This window comes from Zonotrichia albicollis, chromosome 8, assembly GCF_047830755.1.
Source record: "Zonotrichia albicollis isolate bZonAlb1 chromosome 8, bZonAlb1.hap1, whole genome shotgun sequence".
Classification (NCBI taxonomy): domain Eukaryota; kingdom Metazoa; phylum Chordata; class Aves; order Passeriformes; family Passerellidae; genus Zonotrichia; species Zonotrichia albicollis.
In genome coordinates this window covers 19,675,395-19,696,791 of record NC_133826.1, presented here as the reverse complement: position 1 = coordinate 19,696,791, position 21,397 = coordinate 19,675,395, and the positions used below count along the sequence as shown (strand labels likewise).

The window sequence follows — 21,397 nt, the reverse complement described above, 5'->3', positions numbered from 1 at the left end:
AATATATTATTAGATCATAAAATCTGTTTCCCAACAGAACATGAAGTATTATATCCTATGGAGAAGATTCTGAATTAATGCCATTGTTGCTAAAAATGAAAAGAAAGAGAAGGGCCAACAATAGCTGTAGATTACACAAGTTTTAGTAACTATAAAATGCACTCTGTGAATATATATCAGCTACAGTCTTCTCTATCAAAACACTATTTAACTCCCTTAACAGTTATCTACACCAAATGCAGCATTTCGTAGTACCTGATACTTGGAATATGGAAATCACTGTCAGATAAAACAAGGGCTGCATACATGGAAGGGGCAGATTTTTTAGTAGAGCAATGATACAGAAATATTAATGTGAGATGAAACTTTAACTGGTCTCATCTTTCACAAATGCCCTTTAAGGGAACATTTTGACATTTTCTAGCCCTTCCAATTCCTCCATTTTTCACACTGCTGCTTGCTGGGGAGCTGCAGTGCACAGAGCCAACATCACTGTGAGTGCTGGAGCAGGCACCCCCAGAGGCCCCCCCAGTGCTCCCAAGTGTAGGTCAGAGAGAGCCCAGTGTTGTGTGATGGAATGAAGATGTGCTTGTCAACAGGAAGGGTAAGAATTGTACTATCAATCACATGTGGATCATCAGGAATTACAGCATCATTAGGCAGGAAGGCAGAAGAAGATCTCACTCTCTCTGAGAAGCTGCCAAGGTGATTATACTGCACAAGTGCTTGGCAGCAAAGACTGGGCACAGGCAGTGCTCTCATGTCATTGCTTCATTTTGTCCTGCCATGGGCTCACCTTTGGAAAGACTCTGTGGATAAAGCATGGCCACTAACACGAAAAACATATTTTTACTCATTCCAGACTTCATCCTCTGTTGCTACAAAAATCTCATTTGATTTATAGTAGGCATGGACAAAACCCCAGTGCTAATGAGGCTGCAGACTCAGAAAATGCTGTGCAGAGAATAAGGAAATGAAGATTATGAATTTTCCTAGAAAACATTCTTAACACTTATTGACCTGAAGCATCCACTATAGGTTTTGTTTTGTTTTAAAATGAATGTAACATCACAGAAGTAAAGACTAAAGTAAACACTAAAAGAGATCATTAATTTTTGAAGTTCCTACAAATTTTAGTATATCTAATAGAACATACCAGAGTTTCTAAAGGCACATTCATCCTTTAATAGTGCCCTTTTTAAAGGACATTTTAATATTGCTCCTGAAATATTGGTTATCTGTTAATTATCCTAGTCTGGAATTCAGTTGAGAGGTACTGAAATATTTTTCTTTAATCTAATAAAATATTTGTACTGGGCCAAATTCTGGTCCCAGTGAGGTTATCTTGGTGCTATGAGCTTCTCTGAAAAAAAGGTTCAGTATCTACACCATAAGTTTTGTTTTAAAAATGTATTTTATGATTTATAGTTTTATACTGACCAGGTGGAAATGACAGACATGTATGAACTAACTGAATTGTTGTAAAATGAAGAGGGGTTGGAGATCACACAGGTTGGGAAGGGTACACAAATTTATTCTAATTCTGTGAATTCAGTAAATGATTGGGAAAAATACATTTTTAGCACTGAACTACTCTTGCTCATAGATGTAATTCTTAGAAAAATAATATATTTTGGGGAAAAAATTCCCCCCATTAGCAGTTGGATTGAAAAATCCTTTAGGATAAGATTATGTATTTCTTATCCAAGCACTCCATAACAATCACAAAGCATATTGTTATCCTTCCATGACTTATGTTTCTGTGATGCTAATAACTAAATATTCTACTAACAGAAGAGTTTTCTATTAAAGTTTATTCATCAGACCACTGAGCTAGAAAATAATTGATCATAACTAAACTTTAAAATGAAGACTTGAAAAGACAGTCCTTGAGATAATACTGTGTATTAGCTCAGAAGGAGACTAAATTATCTTAAATGTTCACTTAATAGTGCACAATCTTTGACTTGCATGGATTTTCTTTTCATACTGGTATGATCCTGAAAGCCATCTGCTTTACAGAATAAATTCCATCACTGGTAAATACACAGCACACACCTCTGTAGCCTGTGGAGAAAGTTTTTCTAACTGATGCTATTATTTTATCATTAGATTTTCCTTTATATAGCTCTTTCTTCTTCCAACAGTAGCTATGGCAATAATCAGAAGCAGGAAATTTGCAGTATGTGTGATAATAAAGGGGAACATCTCCCAAAGCCCAAAGGGAAGCTGAGTCTCCCTGGCTCAAGAATATATTAGTTTGATGTATTATGTCTCAAATTTCAGACTCCAGTTCTGCAAAACCATATACATAATTCAACCCCTCTAGGTAGACCAAATAAAAACCTGCTCTTATAAGCTGTTTACTTAAATAAGCATGGGAAGAATATGTAATTACAAAAGTAAATTCATCAAAATATTCTCCCTAATGACTCATAAGTTTATTCTTATGCATCTATAGGGTGAGCCTGGAGAAGCTGGTAACCCTGGACCTCCTGGAGAATCTGGAACAGCTGTGAGTATTTGGTTGTTGTCTTATCATTAACATTTATTATGGTGAACTGTGGTATCTGGCAGGGCTTTGGTAAGCATTTCCTCAGATCACTTGTGCACTTGTGTATTTTCTCTTTGAATTTTCAGCTGAGAACTTATACCTTTAAAATGATATTTGTTTCCATATAATCATAGCCACATCTTGTACTAACAGAGGATGGAGACTTCCCAAAACAATGCCTATTTTTCCTTTCATAAGTATTAACTTTGGCTTGCATGTTTCTCTTTCTGGAAACAGTTCACTGATGAAATCTGGGAGCAGAATTTGGCACTTGACCTAAGAGATCCTTATTTCCCACTCGCATGCCACCATTTATTGAGGAAATTGATAAATTTCCATTGTCTGAAAAATCAGTTTGCTATTGTGATCTTTTTTGCCATTCCATTTCCAGATAGCATTTTTGTCTTCATGTGTTTTCCACAGGGTCCAAAAGGTGAAAGGGGAGAAAAAGGTGAAGCTGGTCCACCTGGAGCGGCCGGACCACCAGGTGCTAAAGGACCTCCAGGTGATGATGGGCCTAAGGGTAACCCAGTAAGTGAGCTTCATAATTCTAACCCAAACCACTGTGAACCATTGCTGAATACAATCTGTGAATACAGAACCATAGCATTTCCTGCAAGTTTACTACATTCATTATATGCTTCATAAAAGATTTCTGATGAGTGCTACCTGCTTGGCAATGGATGACACATTCTTTGCTTTTTTTCCTGATCTATCTAGGGCCCAGTTGGTTTTCCTGGAGATCCTGGTCCCCCTGGGGAACCTGGTCCAGCTGTAAGTATACCTTAAAAACAGTTTTAGGTCCTAGTCTTAGTTTTGTACTTCATTCTAGTTGACCCTCTCTCCTTCTTGTGTGGGCATGAACTCTTACCTGTAAGATCCTTTGCTTTTCTGTTCATGCATTTCTTGAGGCTTAGAAATGTTAAGAAATCTTTTAAAATTTTCAAAAATAATGACCTTGGGAAAATGCTCTATGGAAAAATAGTGTTCTTATATTCATATATGAAAGATAAGGGCCTAAATTAGCTGAATTTTTAATTTTGTTTATTTTTCTTGAATTCTGTAGGGTCAGGATGGTGTTGGTGGAGAGAAGGGTGAAGATGGTGATCCTGGTCAACCTGTAAGATTTTTCTCTCCTTTTATTTCACCTGCATAATCTCTCTGATGATAAGAAAGTATCTTTTGCCAAATCAGTGGCTTTCTATGCAGTCACACTCTTAAAAATATTTTCAGAGTGGACACTTTTTCTGTTATACTGAAAAAAACCTATTTATTTCATTGAAGCAGTAAAACTGCCCATATTATAGTAACACAATGAAGGAAGAGCTCAATTTCCTTTAGAAGTAGTGATGTGTTAAAGGATTTCTGCTGGAGCTGCTGAGGAGCACTAAAAATAGAGCAGCTCTGAGCATAAGAAAGAAATGCTGCAGCCAAATAATCTTCATTAGCTGAACTAAGGAAATTAAGCCAAGAGCTTAAGCAGTACCTGAGCAATACCCATATTAAGCATCAAAGCTCTGTTTCTGTAGATTCTGTCCATTGATGGGGCTAACACATGGCAGATGTTCATGGCATTTAATACAGATGAGAACTTCATCCTTTATTCCTGCTGTGATTTTAATCTTCTGTTGCAGGGTCCACCAGGTCCTTCAGGTGAAGCTGGCCCACCTGGTCCTCCTGGGAAAAGAGTAAGGAATATCTCATTTTCTCTTGTACACTTCTCCTTCTGAGACACTGTGTCCTTGAGAATTTCAGCTACTTGTTTCATGCTGGGACACTCATATCTGACATTTGTCATTTCTTTTAAGTAATATTATAAGAGAAATGAAAAAAATAGAAACAACAGAGAAAGCTCTTTAACATGGGTTATAAGAACATAAGAACAAAAAAATACATAGGGAAGAATGCATTGCTTACCCATAAAGGTGATTTTTCTTTTCACTTAAGAATTGAGTTTCTACTGAATCAGTCTGCTAACAGGAGTGAGTTGGTATGACAGTAATAGCAGACACCATCTTCAGGCACATGTCTGCTATCAGGGAGCAGGAAGAATGTGTCTGGTTTGGTGTATTTAGTCTTGGAAATAAAATAATTTCAATGCAGCTACTGTGCAAAACTATATCATCCTATCTGTATACAAGATTAACAGGCAGGCATTTCTTTAACTAATGAAGCTATTCCATTTCTACAGCTTTTGAAGGTTCACAGGGTTTACAAATATACCTAATCAAACCCAGTAAATAATGTTGCAATCACAGAACTGTAGTAGATGCATCAACCCTTAGGTCTGCTTCAGAGAGCAATTAGATGCAGTTTTTACACTTTAAAAAACAGAAGAAGTGGCGTTATTAAATGTGAGCTGATAATTATTTAACAAAATATTTTAAATTGCTTGGTTTAATGGGCTTGAGTGGAATGACATGCCTAATTGGTTTTATTTATTTTGTACAGTAATCTATTTGCTCCACCAACATGCAAAGTATTTATAATATTTTAAATTATTATGGTCACGTTAGCAACCTTATTCTAAAACTGAAATATGGCTCAACTGAATATTAGCAATTATTATATTTGCTTGACATCAAATTAAAACTTCCTTCTTTATTATAGCTCACGCCTCAGAGACAGGCTATATTCTATCTGATTGTACCTAGACAAAAAAACAATTTCAAAGCACAGATTCCATGTTACCTGTGATTTGACACATTTCCAATTTAGGGAAAATGCATGGCTAAATATTTCAATGTAGTCCCTATCTGAATTATGGAGAAAACATTTTTAGAATCAGATTCTACATTACTTGAGCACCAGAATATTTCAAACTTGTAGGGAATCTGTATTATATTAATATTATACTAGAGAGTAACAGTGAAAGACAGAAAGTTTCATGCTTACCTGAAAAAACTGCTTTTCGTTAGTTTTTATCACTTGTATGGTAGAATCAATTTCAAGAAAAAGACCTAACAAGAGTCTTAATTTGGATTGAGAAGGACACACAGTTTCAGTAGTAATATTGCCATCTGTGAGGTGCAGCTCTGGCTACACTACTAGAAAGCAAAATTCCACTCCATTTTTTGGTTTTCAGTCTCCAAAATAATGAGCTGGCAGAGCTCAGAATCCATACTTTTAATTAAAGGCTCTTGAAATCCTCAACAGTAGGCTCCTTATTTATTTTGTTATACATTTTCGTTCCCCTCTTCCATTCCATTTTGTAACTGACCAGACCTCAATTTTACTGCCCAGTCTTCTAAAATCATGTTTATTACCAGCTGTCAGAGTTTTGAGCAATCTCTGTCTAGTTACAGAGTTTAAAAGTTTCCCCATCTCTCCCTGGGAAGCAAATTCTAGTGAAAGACAAGGACATATATAGTTTTTCCATTGTATCTAAGAAATTGATAAGCCAAAATCATCATCTAAAAAGGGTGACTTTTGTGACATAGTAATTGACAAAGTCTTGAGAAGTGATTTTTTAAAAGTTTAATTAAACAGTAATTATTATTTTACGTATTCTGACTTCTTAAATTATCTCTGCATGTACCAGATCAGAAAAATACACGCTCAGAAGGCTTTATACATCAATGTCATTTAGCTGCAAGTAATAGTATTAATTGTGGCTGCTTATCTAGAACTAGAGATACAGTCTGAACCTCTCTGCAGTTATGTTGTTATTATTATTTTTCTGGAACTTAATTCCTTGCTCTTACTTTTGAGTCTCCTTTTTGGTTTGCCATACAGTACTGGGTAACACTTCTAGTTTGAATTCACTGATTTCCATCTGGCAAATATTAAAAGTAGCATGAGGAAAAGACACCGTCAGAGACTATTTGTCCTTCAGATCAATATGCAGTCAATGCAGATCAGCACAGATCAGCACTCCTTGCCTGTGTTCCCAGCCCTTCAGTGTGCCAGGCACTTGAGCTTTGGGATCTGCTGCTGGGCTGCTTTCCTGGACAGCGAAAACCAGATACATACACACAAACCTTCATATACCAACCAAGTTTTAGAATTTAAAACTCAAGACTAAGATGTATTTTTGTTCTCAATTGGAGGTCACACCATCTTTTTCCATTAAAAGATGTCAATACTGAAGCAAAGCCAGCAGTTTTGCAAACCAGAAGTTTATTTGGTTTGCTGCCTTTAAATACAATTTTGAATACCTTAGGAAAAAATAAAGTGTTTCTATGAAGGAGATTTTTTTTTTCCATTTTGGCTTCATCATGATGCTGGCTCAGCAGGGTGTACTCACCACTTAAAAATTAATTTCTCTCTTGATTTCAAATGCACAGAATACCTAACAATATGCTAAGTTCCTGTCACACGGGCTAATGAAATGTGGTAATGGTTTTTCTGTGTTGGAAATCATGTTTTAAGCCAGAAGACAGCTATAAACAACAGCTGAAATTATTTTAATGAAATATGGAAGAACAGAGAAAAATATTCAATAGGTTCATGTAACAAAAGTTGAGAGCGAGTTTGTTTCTGCATGATTGCTTTTGTCTTCTTGGTTGTTAAAACGTATCAGGCAGTACGTCCAAAATGGCAGTGCAATGTTGATAAGAATCAGCATGGCAGCTGGGGTGATGAGGGGTAGAACCCTGCATTAATGTCCAGTACTGTTACTGAAGTGCTTTCTGGCAGCTACAATTCCCCAGCGCAGTGGGAGGCGGGGGCATTGCAAGGAGCGCTCCGTGCCTGCAGCGGCCCCAGGGCAGCAGCCCGGGCACTGCTGCTCATGTCAGGCACCGCACTTGTACTTCAGCCATCACAGTGGGCCGAGCCCTGCTAATTCATTCAAGCTGCAGCTTCATTTCCAGATTATTGAGAGACCATAATTCTCAAGTACAAACTACCATATTCAACCCTTTTCAGTCTCTCAGGGTGGGTTAGAATCCATATGGGAACTTCAGACAAGTAAAGAAAAGGGGCATATTAATTAATTAATGTAAGAAAAAAAGTCATGTTTCTAAAATTCTTCTTATTTTATTTATGTACCTGTTGATCTTTCTTATTATCACTGCAAACTGTAATCCACCCAACAAATTATAACCTACACAAAGGGTTACATACATCAGACATTATTAATTATCAATGGAACAGCGGGGATTTAAAATATTCTTCCTGTTTCAAAGAGTCAGCATTTGGCCCAGGGCATCTAAGCTTCTCTGTATTTTGAAGAAGTAAAACTAAGTCCTTTACCCCTTACAGCTCTTAAAAATACCAAAGAAAAAAGCTGCTGATACCCACAACAAATGGTCGAAGTCCTCTTGTGGTTAATTCAATTCATTTGGCATTATCTTTGATGTAGTCTGAACTATCTCTGCTGGCCAAAAGGTCCATGCACTGCTGCAGATGTTCAGTGTCACCCTGGAGAAAGCTTAATTTCAGAAGCAAATGAATGATCTTAATATACTTCTATGTAAACAACTATAAAATGAATATAAATTTCCAGGAATTAAAACCAGTGGAGTTGCTCAAGGTATGTGCCAAGGTAGCAGTGGATAGTGAAATATACCAGGCAATAAAAGGTTTGGGCTAAGTTCAGCTCTAGTATAAAAAATGGCTTTAGGTCAAATACTGATCCAAAGCCCTGAGCCCACAAAGCAAACAGGCAGATGCTTAACTGGAAGTACAGTTCTTACTGGTAAAATTTAATTTGTGTTCTGGTGCTTTACCTTTAAGGAGCCTGATTTGTTTTTCTGTATGTTAAGAAGTCAAAGGCAGTAAATAAATGGAAGTGATTGAATTTTTCTAGTTGTTGATCTTCAGAACATTTTTTTTTACATAAAAATCTGCTTGTTGCATTAATGAACAGATGAGTCTTACATAGATTCACAAAATCACAGCATTTGAGCATAGTCACTTTTCTTTCATGTTCCTTTAAGCTGCTTATTGGTTGGCAAGAAATAGCTACTTGTAATAAAGACATTTCCCAGGCTAAAAATTAACCTTGTAGGAGAACAGTTGGTCCATTATCTCGAGTGTATCTTTTCTAAACTAAGTATATAAGAGAACCATTTTCAGAAGAGTGCATTAAATTCTAGACACTGCTCCTGTTCATAACTGAAGCTATGAATATTAATTACCTGACCTAAAAAACAGCCCTTGATGTTCTGGAGGAGCAAAATGTCTTTTTATTTTTCACTTTCATATTTAGTGGATAATATGTCAATTTTTGGCTGTCCAAGTGTAATCAGGCCCCTTACTGAGCCCATCCCTGACTTAGAGAATAAAGAAGTATTTGCCGCGCTGTGCACTGTAGAAAGAGAGGCCTTTTTGGAATCAGTGGATAAACTACAGTGAATAGATAGAATTCAATGCAAAGCAAGTTTAAAATTAATTGTTATTGTACATATAAATTAGTATTGCCTTTTTTCTTTTGTATACTGTTTTGTTGGGGGCTTTGTTTCTTTTGGGGTTTTTTGGGGGGTTTTGGGTTTTCTTTTTGGTTTGGTTTGTTTTTTTTTTTAATATTCCCAAACAAATTAAATCGCATCATCTTTTAGATATTCTAAAAAACCAGAAAATTGTATAGCAGAATAAGAGCTGTTTGGTAATTTTTAGCGTGTGAATAAAATGTCAAAAAAGGAAATTTAATGTTATTTTGTAAGCATTTGCTACTTATTAATATGGTGGGAATTGCACTTTCAGAATTTTTTTCACTGGTTATATTTGAAAAAACCTGAGATTATGAGCTCAGTGTCCATATTTTACAGGGACCTCCTGGAGCAACAGGTGCTGAAGGCAGACAAGGTGAAAAAGGTGCAAAGGTAATACACTGAAGATTTTTTTTGAAGCATAGAAATATAAACTATTTATAATTTAAAAGTCAATTGCTTATGATGCACTGAGTGTGCACCTTTTCAAAGATATAACAGGCACTGTGTAAAATTTGAATTCAGACCCAGAATTAGTAGCAATATGTAATGGAGAGTACCCAGCAGTGCAGGCCCAGCACAGGTCACCTGCAACAAGCAAGGGGAGCCTGCTCTGCTGGCACCACACCTCTCTGTGAAGCCAGAGACATTTTACTGAGGAAATCATCCTGTGCAGACCTCTGGCTTTTAAAAGCACTTTGCCTCTTGTACATCCCTTCAGTGCCAAACTCAGCCCCTCTCTGACCTGCTCTGTTCTTTCCAGGGTGAACCTGGTGCAGAAGGGGCTCCTGGAAAAACAGGGCCAGTTGGGCCACAGGGACCTGCAGGGAAACCTGGCCCAGAGGGTCTCCGGGGCATTCCTGGCCCTGTGGTAAGTCATGGAGCACACAATATCTTAAATGTTGCATTTCCTCTATACACTCTGGTAAAGCCAGCTTTTTGTTTTTTCTAGGGAGAACAAGGTATGCCTGGAGCACCAGGCCAGGATGGCCCTCCTGGACCTCTGGTGAGCATCCTTTTCCCACATGTCCCTCACAGAAGCCTCCAAAAACATCACTGAAAGATCCCTCTTCTAACATTTGAGAGCTTAAATAGTCTGTTAAAATTTGGAGCTGAGTATATTAATGAACTATATACTTCCAATTACACAGACTTCCTGTCAGCTCAACAAGAACTTTTCAATGCATTGCTGAAACTTAATTTTGGATTTTAAGAAAGTAAAGTTGATATATAAAAGTTTCTCAGGTTATATTTCCCTCCTTCCCCTCCCATCCTCCACAAAAGATTGCTATCAGGAGAGTGTGTAGCCTGATTTGCAGTAGAGCACAACACACTGCAGGTGAAAAGTCTAATTCTGCATTCCAAAGGCTTAAAAATTTCACATTTCATTCATGAATTATGCATTTGCCTATGCTTTTGCATCTAGTGATATCCTGAAGTGGAGAAGGAAAGCATAAGCACTGAATAATATCTCGTACATGAAATGTTATGGCATTTTTGAGTATGTGCCAGGTGGAAAAGGTCTCTTATCACTCCTATCCATAGCAGAAGTTGTCCACTGCCTCCAGGAGAGCAGTGGTGAGGAGACACAGACTTGGTGTAGCAGCTCTACACCTCATGGACACGTGTGCAGTGTGAGATTAACAGCCTCTGAAAAATTCATGTCTTTTGCACAGGCACTGCATGGCCTGCATTTTTCACTCCATTATGTACAAATTACACAATTTGCATTGCCATTCTTAAAAAATCTAAAGATTTCTCAAATTAAGAATTTAGTTGACCCTCTGTTCCATAGATTTGTACTCATACAACCTTTTATAGATTTCTAATTATAAAGTAATTTAAATACCACTGTAGCATCATTATGGTTTTTTAAACATACATTTCATCCTGGGCTCTAAATCATGTCATCAATCACAACCATCAGCCACTGAATGTGTACTTTGATTTGAACTGCCTTCAATAACATTTCAAGAAAATGTGATTTGAGCAGGATGTTAAAACTTACTTTAACATGACTTCCCTTGCTTTATAAAGGGCCCACCTGGCTTGCCTGGACTGAAAGGAGACCCAGGTTCCAAAGGAGAGAAGGTATGCTTTGCTAATTAGTTGTGTCTTTGTAACTTCAGCCCACTCTAAAACCTGTATAAAACTAGCAGAGAGAAGCAGCAGAGTTTTTATCAGCAAGGCATTGTACCATGCTATCAAACAGCTTCCACAGCCCTAAGAGTCATCATGAAGTTTTAAGCCATATCCTGGAAACAGCTAGAAAGAAACAGATTACTGCCTGTGTGGTAATCGATTGACCGTGTGGTCCCTGCAATGAAAATCCCAAAGATAATGATATAAAGAGAACTGTCAGATTTACAAGAACAAAGCAAGTAGAAATTATGAGTATTGGCAATTTTTATTTTAAAAGAAAAATATAAATATTTAACAGCTATAATACTTTCTTTTGAAATAATGGATTGAGACATCTGGGATAGCCCTTTTCTATGGAGTCCCAACAATATATGGATTGCTTTTGTATCAGAGAAAAACCTGTGGAGAAAGAGGTGTGAATATGACTGTGCCTTGTGAACTGCAGGTTCTGTTGATCTGCTTGGATAAGCTGTTTATGCAACCATAGCACATGTGGAACTCTGTGAGATGCTGATAGCAGCTACCTGTGAAAACTGGTATGAAATTTGAACCCAGGGTACCGTGACTTCTGTGCTGGTTTCAGTAAGGACTGCACTTGGATCTTTCACTGAATAAGCAGTCACAACTTGCAAATAATCTGAAAGTTGGAAAGTCCATCTAACAACAATAAATACGCTTTTAGAATAATTTGTTTTCAGGTTGATTATTGACAAGCAACAGTGGCAACATGTGAAAGGTCTAATTTATGTGTTTGCAAAGCACATTTACTTTAATGTATGTTAACTGTATTTTCTTAAATCTTATTTAGGGACATCCTGGTTTGATTGGCCTGATTGGACCTCCAGGAGAACAGGGTGAAAAGGGTGATCGGGGTCTTCCTGGCCCACAGGGATCTCCTGGAGCCAAGGGGGATGCAGTGAGTACAACATATTTGTGTTCCATTCAAGTGCCATGTAAGGAGTGTCTGTTCCAGGCTTCCTTCTGAAAGCTGTTCTAAACACTTAACACTCAGAGTCTCCTGCAAGAGATTAAAACTTTCTTTTCTTTGTACAAACACAGCAATATTAAACATCTTTAAATGAGGTTATGGAGTGTTTTTGGAAAATTAAGGAAACACATAGACCCCAACATGCACACAGAACACGTTAGCAACAAGATAAAAGTAGCAGCAGCAATCTCATCACATTTTCTGATTGCCTTACCCAAAGCAGCTCCCTCTCTTCTAGCTCCTAAGTCATGTTTTTAGGGCACTATGTAAAATGTGAGGTTTCCAAGCCCATCTGAAGAGGAACACAGCTCTGACAACCCACTGCAGTCAGTGTAAGAACAACTACAAGCAACTCACATTGTCAGATCTAATATTTTAAACTTGCCAACTATTCTGGCCTCTAGCAAATAGCCTAACTCAAAACTCACCACAGCTGGACACTTCATGGAACTACTTTTTTATAGATACATTTTTTTTAACACAGTCCAGTATGTAGAATACTTCAGTTCTGTGCTTATTCTCTTATTCCTTTTTAGGGAATTTCTGGTCCTGCAGGTCCCCTTGGACCCCCTGGTCCCCCTGGATTACCTGTAAGTAATTTCATCCAGCCCTCCTGTTCTACCCAGCCCCAAGCTGTGTGCAGTACACTCTAACCAGCGTTATATGTTCTTGCCCATAGGGTCCCCAGGGTCCCAAAGGTTCCAAAGGATCCAGTGTGAGTAACTCTCCTCTACACTTTCTCCTCTTTTCCTTAGCTTTCGTGTGTGTTATTTTTAAACGTTGTGTAACATGCTCAACACTGCACTCCTTTCATTGCTCTGTAGGGTCCTGCTGGTCAGAAGGGTGACAGTGGCTTACCTGGCCCACCTGGTCCTCCAGTAAGTAAGAAGTCTTACCTTGCATTACCCTGACAAAATGAACCTGCTTTGACAAGGGTAGAAAACAACATTTGGGAACTAAAATATGAATGATGGTTTGAAAATTCATTTTTCAGGAAAGACAGATCCACCAGGCACAGAAATACGTATCTGCACTGAAAAAGCCAGAAGAAACTTAAAACAAATAAATAAAATAAACAAAAAGAACACCCCAAAAAACTCTATAACCAACCCAAACAAAGAAGCTCCTCATGCAATAATTATTTAATGCATTACATTGAAGCACAGAAACCAAAATTCTACTGGTTTCCCCTGCTGATACTCTTCTGTTTCCATATTTATTTTTAATATCATAACAAACTAACATGAAGAGTCCAAACCTGAGTGTAGTTCTTCAATTTCTTGAAGTTAAAAATTGTTTCCTAGACCCCAAATGGAATTTTCCACTTTTATCATAGGAAACATACAGAGTTTTCAATTTTCATAGAATATGTCTGTGCTTGAGGGAATTAACAGGGATACAGAGGCAACTGTGAGTCAGTTCTGTGTGTCACTTGTGTGAGGGCAACACATTCATCCCCAAAATCAATGTAGTGAGAAGAGTTTAGAGCACAACAACGGTTTGGCCTTTTACAATCTTTTTTGGTTTTTTTCTGCAAAGCACATAGGTATGAATCTAAAAGAAAAAAAGGTGAAATAAAGAAATAAATACCTTGAAGAAAGCCTACTCAAAGCATCTCCAAGCCACATTCTGTGGTCCTTCTCTGCTAAAAAACTAACAGAAGATATAATTAGATATGTTGGTTTCCACTTAGGGCCCTCCAGGTGAGGTAATACAGCCACTGCCAATCCAGTCAGCCAAGAAGACAAGACGATCCCCTGACTATATGTTATCTGATGCTGGTGATAATATTCTGGATTACACTGATGGCATGGAGGAGATCTTTGGCTCCCTGAATTCCCTGAAGCAAGACATTGAGCACATGAAGTTTCCCATGGGCACTCAGAATAACCCAGCCCGGACCTGCAAAGATCTGCAGCTCTGCCACCCCGACTTCCCAGACGGTGAGTTCATAGTGCACAGCGGGGCACACGGGGCTGAGCCTGGCTCTGCCTGGGCCCTTTGGCACCACTAATCCAGTACTGGGACACGGCTCATACAGCTGCTCAACAAACACAGTCTCATTGAATCCATTTTTACAGGTATCAAAGTTTAAAAGTGTAAGACATGTTCTCTTGGTAGGAGTCAAAGCTCTTTAAATACATAACCTGATCTGTTTTTTGAGTTAAAACCTGTTAAAGTGATAAATAAAAAGCAGTTGTTGTCATGAAAGGTGGGCCTTGCATTTCCAGGATGATCAAAACAGGAGTGTGATGAAAGAGTGTAGTATAACAATATTTGTAGTGGGTGTAGTATAACGATATTTCAGCATTGGTATTATATGATATTTATGTTCAATAATGATTCTCAAAAAGTTTACTAGTCTTTTAGCCCTGGAAGCAATAATTTTCTCTACTGCATCTGATTTTTTCTAGATCAGCCAGCAAAGAGGCATGGAAGTTTCTTTGATACTGTTTAATGCTACCAAGTAGTAGTGTAATAAAATGCATAGTAATATGAAGATACCCAGTGTTCCTTAGAACTATCTTGATTTCATTATTCTTTGTTGTTTTCTCTTATTTTTTTTAAATAATTTTACCCCTCTGAAAATGTTTAAATGAAAGCCAGCCTTCACTAAATTTTCTTCCTTTCATAATTTTTTCAATTGCAATGCATATTTTTCCCAGTTCAAAGCAATATTTTTTTGCTTTTAAATGGTAAAAAAAATAGATTTTGACAGTTTAATAATATTTTATTGCTTTCACTCTAGATAGATAAGAACAGATGGCTGCCTTGAGGAGTAGTTAAGCTGTGTATGTGCTATATGAAAAGTAGATATTTTACAATTCAGTACCCTCCATAATAAGGAATGGTTTTTACATTCTGCATTTACCACTATTTGCTTCTTCTTCAGAGCTGTCTTCATATAAAAGTAATCTTATTTTGGTTAAAATAAAAGCAAATATGTTCATTAAAATTCAGAATTCATCAGGGATAAGACTTACAGAAAGGAAAGACTGTTTTCAATATACAGCCTAAATCAACAGAATTGTTAAACCCCACAAATACTTTGTCTATGCCCTATATTCAGAAGACAGAACTGGTGAAAGGATTAGTCACTTCTCTTTGAAATCTCCACTATTTGTTTGAAACTGGATTAGAACTGTAGTTGTCAGAAAGTTGCTTGCTGCCCTGCTTGTGAAACACCTCAAGATAAGAACCCTCATCACAAAAATCATCATTCTAATTGGAATATCAGATTTTAAAGAGCATTGACTTTGAATGTACCTTGGATGGGCTGCAGCTCTTTTCTTGCCCAGCTTTTACTGGTGTTGCAGCTTCATAAGCCAGGAGGAAAAGGTCTTTGCTTGAGGTGGATCCATCTTAGTGGAAGCTTTAGGTCCTTGTGCCAGCTACAGCCCCAGCAAGCCACATGCGGACACCTCTGTTTGCAGATAGGGATGCATTCCAGATTTTGCTCCCTGACCTAAAGCATTCATATAAAATAAATTTCCTACTTCGGAGGACCATTAGGTAGCAGTAAAACCTGGCTTTTCTGAATACCATTTCTACGGTATAAGGTGAATATTTTCTCATTTGTCTTAGGGGAATATTGGATTGATCCTAACCAGGGCTGTTCTGGAGACTCCTTCAAAGTATACTGCAATTTCACAGCAGGTGGGGAAACTTGCATCTACCCAGATAAGAAATCTGAAGGAGTAAGTACCAATCTGTGTTTTCAGTTGGCTGCTGACAGTTACTATTATGCTGTTACAATGTTGAACTAAACAGGATAATTACATTGCCACATTTTCATGTATCTGTCTTTCTGATTACATTTACATTTACATATATCTGAATGGAGCAGTAAAATGGTACATAGAGTTAACAAATACTATTTTCAACTTCAGATAGGGAATCTGTGCACCTGCTTACTAACATGTCAGTACATTTCAGAATGCAACACAGCTGAGCAGTCACTTACAGCAGATGATCTAGTTTTTGTCACCTAAAAGCTAAACCTTCCTGTGTTTCCCTTGTGGGTTCATTTATATCTATTCATGCATTCCTATGCAAAGTAGATGTAAAGACTGTATTAACAGTGTCGTTATTCACTGTTATAGATTACATCTGCTGAGGCATATGGTATAGAGGAAGGCTTTCTGAAATCTTGCCTAAATGACAGCAATCCATTAGCATCAACACTGGTGAAAACTCATTTAGATACTTCACAGCAACAATTTATACCAGCAGCTTACCTGGCTCTTAACAGGTTACAACCATCTCCCTCAAACAGAAGTAACTCTCTCTTGGATTCCATTTGAAGTCACTGATTTGAAGGCATTCTCTGCAAGAAAAAGATTCCATTTCAGACCTTTAAAGTGGCTGAGATTTCAGAAGAACCATTCTGTATTATCTGGTGTGGTATTTGTCCCAAGTAATGTAAAACCTTCCTATCTGTCAACATATGTTTCAAATACTTCTGTCTCTGATGTTTGACCTCACAGGTTAGAATTTCATCGTGGCCAAAGGAGAACCCAGGATCTTGGTTTAGTGAATTTAAACGAGGCAAACTTGTAAGTTGTCACTGCAATGTAACTGTATTCATAAATCAGTTCCATCTTTTCAGCCATCAGCAGATCACAGGGAATTTTACAAATATTTACATAATGAAAAGACCCCCAGCCCTTTTGCCCTAAATATCACAGCAGCTCTGTGGTCTCTTGCCCCTGGACAGCCAAAGCCTGGTCTGTACTGTCCCACAGTGATCCCAAAGGTCTCTGCACAGCTGGTGGTGAGGATCTGGCCCCTGTCAGACACACCTTACCACCAAACCTTGGGAAAGCAGCTGGAGCACAGATCCCCCACCCCAGTCTAGGTTACTGGAAATATTCTGGGTATGCAGAGGTGAGGCTGCAGGCTGACTAACTTTATGATTAACTAAAAACAGATTACCAAACAGATTCTGCTGCTTTACACTATAAGGCAGGAGTGATTCTCTCTTTTCCCAGTAGAACAAAGCTCATATATGTAATTCTTCATCCTAAATACTGCTACATCATGAAAATCTATTTACTGAGTCATAGCTGTATCGACCTTTAAAACTTCATAAAATGTTATGTGTTGGTTGATATTTTTATTAAGGGCAGTTATATGATTCTCTTTTGTCAACAATAATTTTGGTTTGCATTGTACCAAAGAAAACAGATAAATATTAATCTAAATTTTTATACTTTCCAGCTTTCCTATTTGGATGTTGAAGGCAATTCCATTAATATGGTCCAAATGACATTCCTTAAACTACTGAGTGCCTCTGCCAGACAAAATTTCACTTACAACTGTCACCAGTCTGTAGCCTGGCACGATGCACCCTCTGACAGCTACGACAAAGCACTAAGGTTCTTAGGATCCAATGATGAAGAAATGTCTTATGACAACAATCCTTACATCAAAGCTCTCCATGATGGCTGTGCAGTAAGTAGAGCTTCAAAGAGTCTTTACAAAACCAAGCTGTCATTTAAAGTGGAAATCAAACAAATCTATTTTTTCACAGCTTTCTTTTGAGACAAGCTTTGTAAACACTTCACTTGTCATATACTGATTTTTAGTAGATTTTTAATCATAGTACACTAGTGCCATATTCAATTTTCACCTATGTACCAAAAAAGATATAACCACAAGCCAAGAAATTGAACAAACCTGGAATGGATGCAGGCTGTCAGCACCACTGTGTTGAAAGCAGACTATCTACTGCTGTGTACTTCCTTCCAGAATAAGGAAAGAACAGAAGCAAAATAGATAATGAAAGGAGGCAGTCTATAAGCAGAGTATACTGATTCTAAAGATCAAGGTATACACAAAGAGAATAGTCATTGAATACAGCAAAAACTGTATCACATAAATCCTATGTATGTACCCAAACATAGTGAAATAATTTCATAGTTTGATATGTGACTTTGTGTTTCCTTTTCTTCTTTTCTATATTCAAAGCCAAGTGAAGTTTGTGGCTCTTACTTTTCAGAATCCCCCTTTAAGCTAAAAATCCCCAGAGGTGTCCAAGCATACATCAGCTCCCTGAGCACTCCTCTTTCAGGGTCTCTGTGGGCATAGCAACTGTTATCACTTCTCAGAAATAGAACAGTCTCTATTGAACCCTTTGAAACAAAGACATCAAAAGAACAAGGGATAGTTGAAGCCTCATTAATTATTTTGGTGTTTGATATAGGAGCATTCTGAAAGCAGTTTCTGAGCAGTCAGAGATACAGAATTAGAGACCTGAAAGTGCCAGGATATACACCTGAGGCAGAGATGCAGCTCAGGTGGTGCAAAGCACCTCCCCTCAGCAGTGAGACTCTAATACTCAACTGCTTCACGTCAGTCTTTCTGTGTGCCTTGTATTTCCATTTCTCTTTTGTTATCCACAAAGATAAATGTAGAGTTCCAGAGAGAGCTGAAAGTTGCAGCTGTCACTAAATTGAGAACACTCAGGTCTGTCAGCCTGGATGCTCCTCTGAACTCCAAGACCCTGGTATAGCTGAAAGAGGTCTCAGCAGATATGAGAGACCATCTAAAGGAAGTGCTGACAGGTGATGTGATGGCTGGCTGAGGGATGCATGAGGAGCTAGAGAGCCTTCTTCAGGCACCAAGGGTGTGCCTTCAAAGCTGGCTTCCAAGTGCAGCAGTTGGCAGTCCTGTCAAAATATTACTTTCTTCTTAGTTGCTGTAATAGTTTGTGAGCCTGTTACAGTATTTCTTCTTAGAAGTGTATCTTCTCTGTTTCAGAACTAATTTGTGATTTTTTTTCCACAGGAAATATGTGTACTGCTGTGGCAATATTATTGTTTATTAGATAGTATAGACATGAACTACAGAATTCTCTAAAAAACATGGAATATCTTAAATTATTTTTCTTTTGTAGGCCTACTTTAGTAAGTAAAAAAATCTATGGTTCATCCTCCAACTAAAATCATTCCATGTCATATTTTTAGAATTAAATCATAAGAAAATACAAGATTTAGGGTTTGCAATATCTGGTGCATGTCAGGGCAATAATTTCAAAATTCTACACTTCAGAGATAAAATATGAAGATTGACAGCATGTTAAATGCTCAGAGGTATAACAGTTTGGGTTTTCTTCTCCTCTTTCTTAACAGTCACGAAAGGGCTATGCAAAGACGGTGCTGGAAATCAACACTCCCAAAATAGACCAAGTGCCCATAGTTGATGTGATGATCAATGACTTTGGTGATCAGAACCAGAAGTTTGGATTTGAGGTCGGTCCTGTCTGCTTCCTTGGTTAAGCTTAAGACAAAAGCAGATCAACACAAATGTTGCACTTTGGTGCTACCAACCCACTTCATGCCACATGCAAGTTTTGAGTAAGGATGGCATAGAAAATGTCTTGCTGTGTATGTATGTCTTACCTAGAAAGTAATCGTTGCCCTTGTAGGGCCAGAATCACATGACTTAAACTTATTTTGCAAAGATGCTGTGGCACAGACAGACAACATAGGGCTCACTTCAGGAACACCCCCTTTGGATTCCTCTGGTGCTGTAAAAAAACCAACGACAATGGTGCTCCTTCCATTACAACAAAGAGGTGTTTAGAGAGTGTTTAATATAAACTGTAATTATTCTATGTACAGTACTATACTGTGATTTCTCTGTCCACTTCCGAAACTTGCATGTGTCTCTGAATTGCATCTGGCTCTTATTTTACAATTACAAACTACATTGTCAATACTGTGTATGTATTCTGAAAAAAATAAAACTGTAATTGCCAGTGAAGCCAATTCCATTTCTGATTAATAATAAAATCCCTTTGTATATATTGTTGTTGAAGAGCTTTGTTATTTGGAGTCGCCAGTAAAATTAAGGTGGCAAAACTGGAAGAGCTTGAGCAGCACACTCAAACAACTCCTTTCTGCTGATATCAGTCTGTGACAATGAATTTAGATGATGAAATGAAAGCACTTTCAAAGGTGCTGTGTTCCATGGTGCTATACCTCAGACTTTTTATTTTCTATTCTAATTCCATAATTTCATAAGATAACTGTATATACCTAAAATAAACAAGCTTATATTTTTGGGTGGGGAAAACATGTAAGAAAAAACCAAACTTCTGTGTTAGAGAACTGTTTAAAATCTGTGAAATAAATTAGTCATATAGCTTTACTTTTTTTTTTTGTTTGTTTTAATCTCATCTAGATTTGTTTCCATTGTGCTTATTTGGGCTACATAAATATAAAAACTGGATTTGAAACAGTTATTTATGGATTTTGCAGTGTTTATTTAGATGTTTGTGTAAGCAATGATGGATGTTTGCTTCCTGAACTGGATACTAAAGATTTCACAGAATAGTCTATACAATATTTGCCCGTCCCATTAATATGAATTAATTAATATGAATTTTTCTTCCTGTTACTCCACCTGAAGGCCAGGGATGCAATATGTCTAGGTCATGTGATTCTACACAGTTGCTAAGCAACACAGGAGGGACTGCTTCTTAAAGAGCTGTCTTTGACCCAAACTCTTACAATTCACTGTTCAAAGCTCACCAAAAAACGTGATGGTTTGGCCTTCCCTCTGAACATTTTATTCAGGTAGTTGGAAGTAGAAATTACATTTTAGCTTTACAACACAAATCCTTTTGTAATTATTTTTCATAATATATGTAAGACTTGAAAAGAAATGTTTGTTTCTATTTCTTATAAATTGTTAAATTAAATAGTACTAGTTTCTGCTGGCTCGTTTCCAACTGGTATTTTCTTATGCACGTTTATACATGTAAAAGTGAGATTCCAAAAGTCAACTTCTTGCTGTTCATATTTTCTTTTATTTTTGAACCAAAGTTTGTAACTGTCACCTCAAAGAGGGAAATACAAATTTTATTAATAAAATCAAGTCTTGTTTATCTGGATTGGTCATTCTCTTGTTTCAATGTCCAAAATGCACCCACTGTCATTACTTTAACTTTACTCTGCTTCCAGACCAATCCAGGCTTGAAAAAAAGGAATGTTACTACATGTCCTGTCAAGCACTGGGCAACAGCACTGGGAAGGGAAGTGTTAACAGAGAATGTGCTGATCTGGCCATTGGCAGCAGGGATAAGTTCATACGTGGTTGGTATGGATTTATAGCTCCAGCAGTCCAGACAATACCATCAAACACAAGACAGGAGCCTGATACTCCTTCCCCAGCCACTCACAACCTACAGTGACTGTCCATTCCTCAGTCTTGTGCTTATCCTTGTAGGACTCCATTGGGTAGGGAAATTACCCTATTTATTAATAGGAAATGGAAGACAAGAATGAGACCAAGACTTGGAAAGTAGTGGAACACAAAATGTCCAGCACCTTG

The 21,397-nt window shown here is 37.6% G+C and overlaps 1 protein-coding gene across 7 annotated transcripts in view; it reads left to right on the top strand.

The window, feature by feature from the left end:
• The window catches only part of COL11A1 (collagen type XI alpha 1 chain), a 124,589-nt gene extending 103,632 nt beyond the window's left edge, over nt 1-20,957 (top strand). For all 7 annotated transcript variants that reach the window (XM_005482021.4, XM_074546182.1, XM_014276045.3 and 4 more), the window contains 18 exons: nt 2,462-2,515; nt 2,978-3,085; nt 3,275-3,328; nt 3,621-3,674; nt 4,189-4,242; nt 9,268-9,321; nt 9,692-9,799; nt 9,881-9,934; nt 10,966-11,019; nt 11,879-11,986; nt 12,595-12,648; nt 12,738-12,773; nt 12,883-12,936; nt 13,752-14,001; nt 15,644-15,756; nt 16,546-16,614; nt 17,279-17,512; nt 19,192-20,957. In XM_005482021.4, coding sequence (XP_005482078.1) covers nt 2,462-2,515; nt 2,978-3,085; nt 3,275-3,328; nt 3,621-3,674; nt 4,189-4,242; nt 9,268-9,321; nt 9,692-9,799; nt 9,881-9,934; nt 10,966-11,019; nt 11,879-11,986; nt 12,595-12,648; nt 12,738-12,773; nt 12,883-12,936; nt 13,752-14,001; nt 15,644-15,756; nt 16,546-16,614; nt 17,279-17,512; nt 19,192-19,338 — 1,659 coding nt within the window. In that variant the 3' untranslated portion in view covers nt 19,339-20,957. The remainder of the gene's footprint in view (nt 1-2,461; nt 2,516-2,977; nt 3,086-3,274; nt 3,329-3,620; nt 3,675-4,188; nt 4,243-9,267; nt 9,322-9,691; nt 9,800-9,880; nt 9,935-10,965; nt 11,020-11,878; nt 11,987-12,594; nt 12,649-12,737; nt 12,774-12,882; nt 12,937-13,751; nt 14,002-15,643; nt 15,757-16,545; nt 16,615-17,278; nt 17,513-19,191) is intronic.
• Nucleotides 20,958-21,397: the final 440 nt, after the last annotated feature.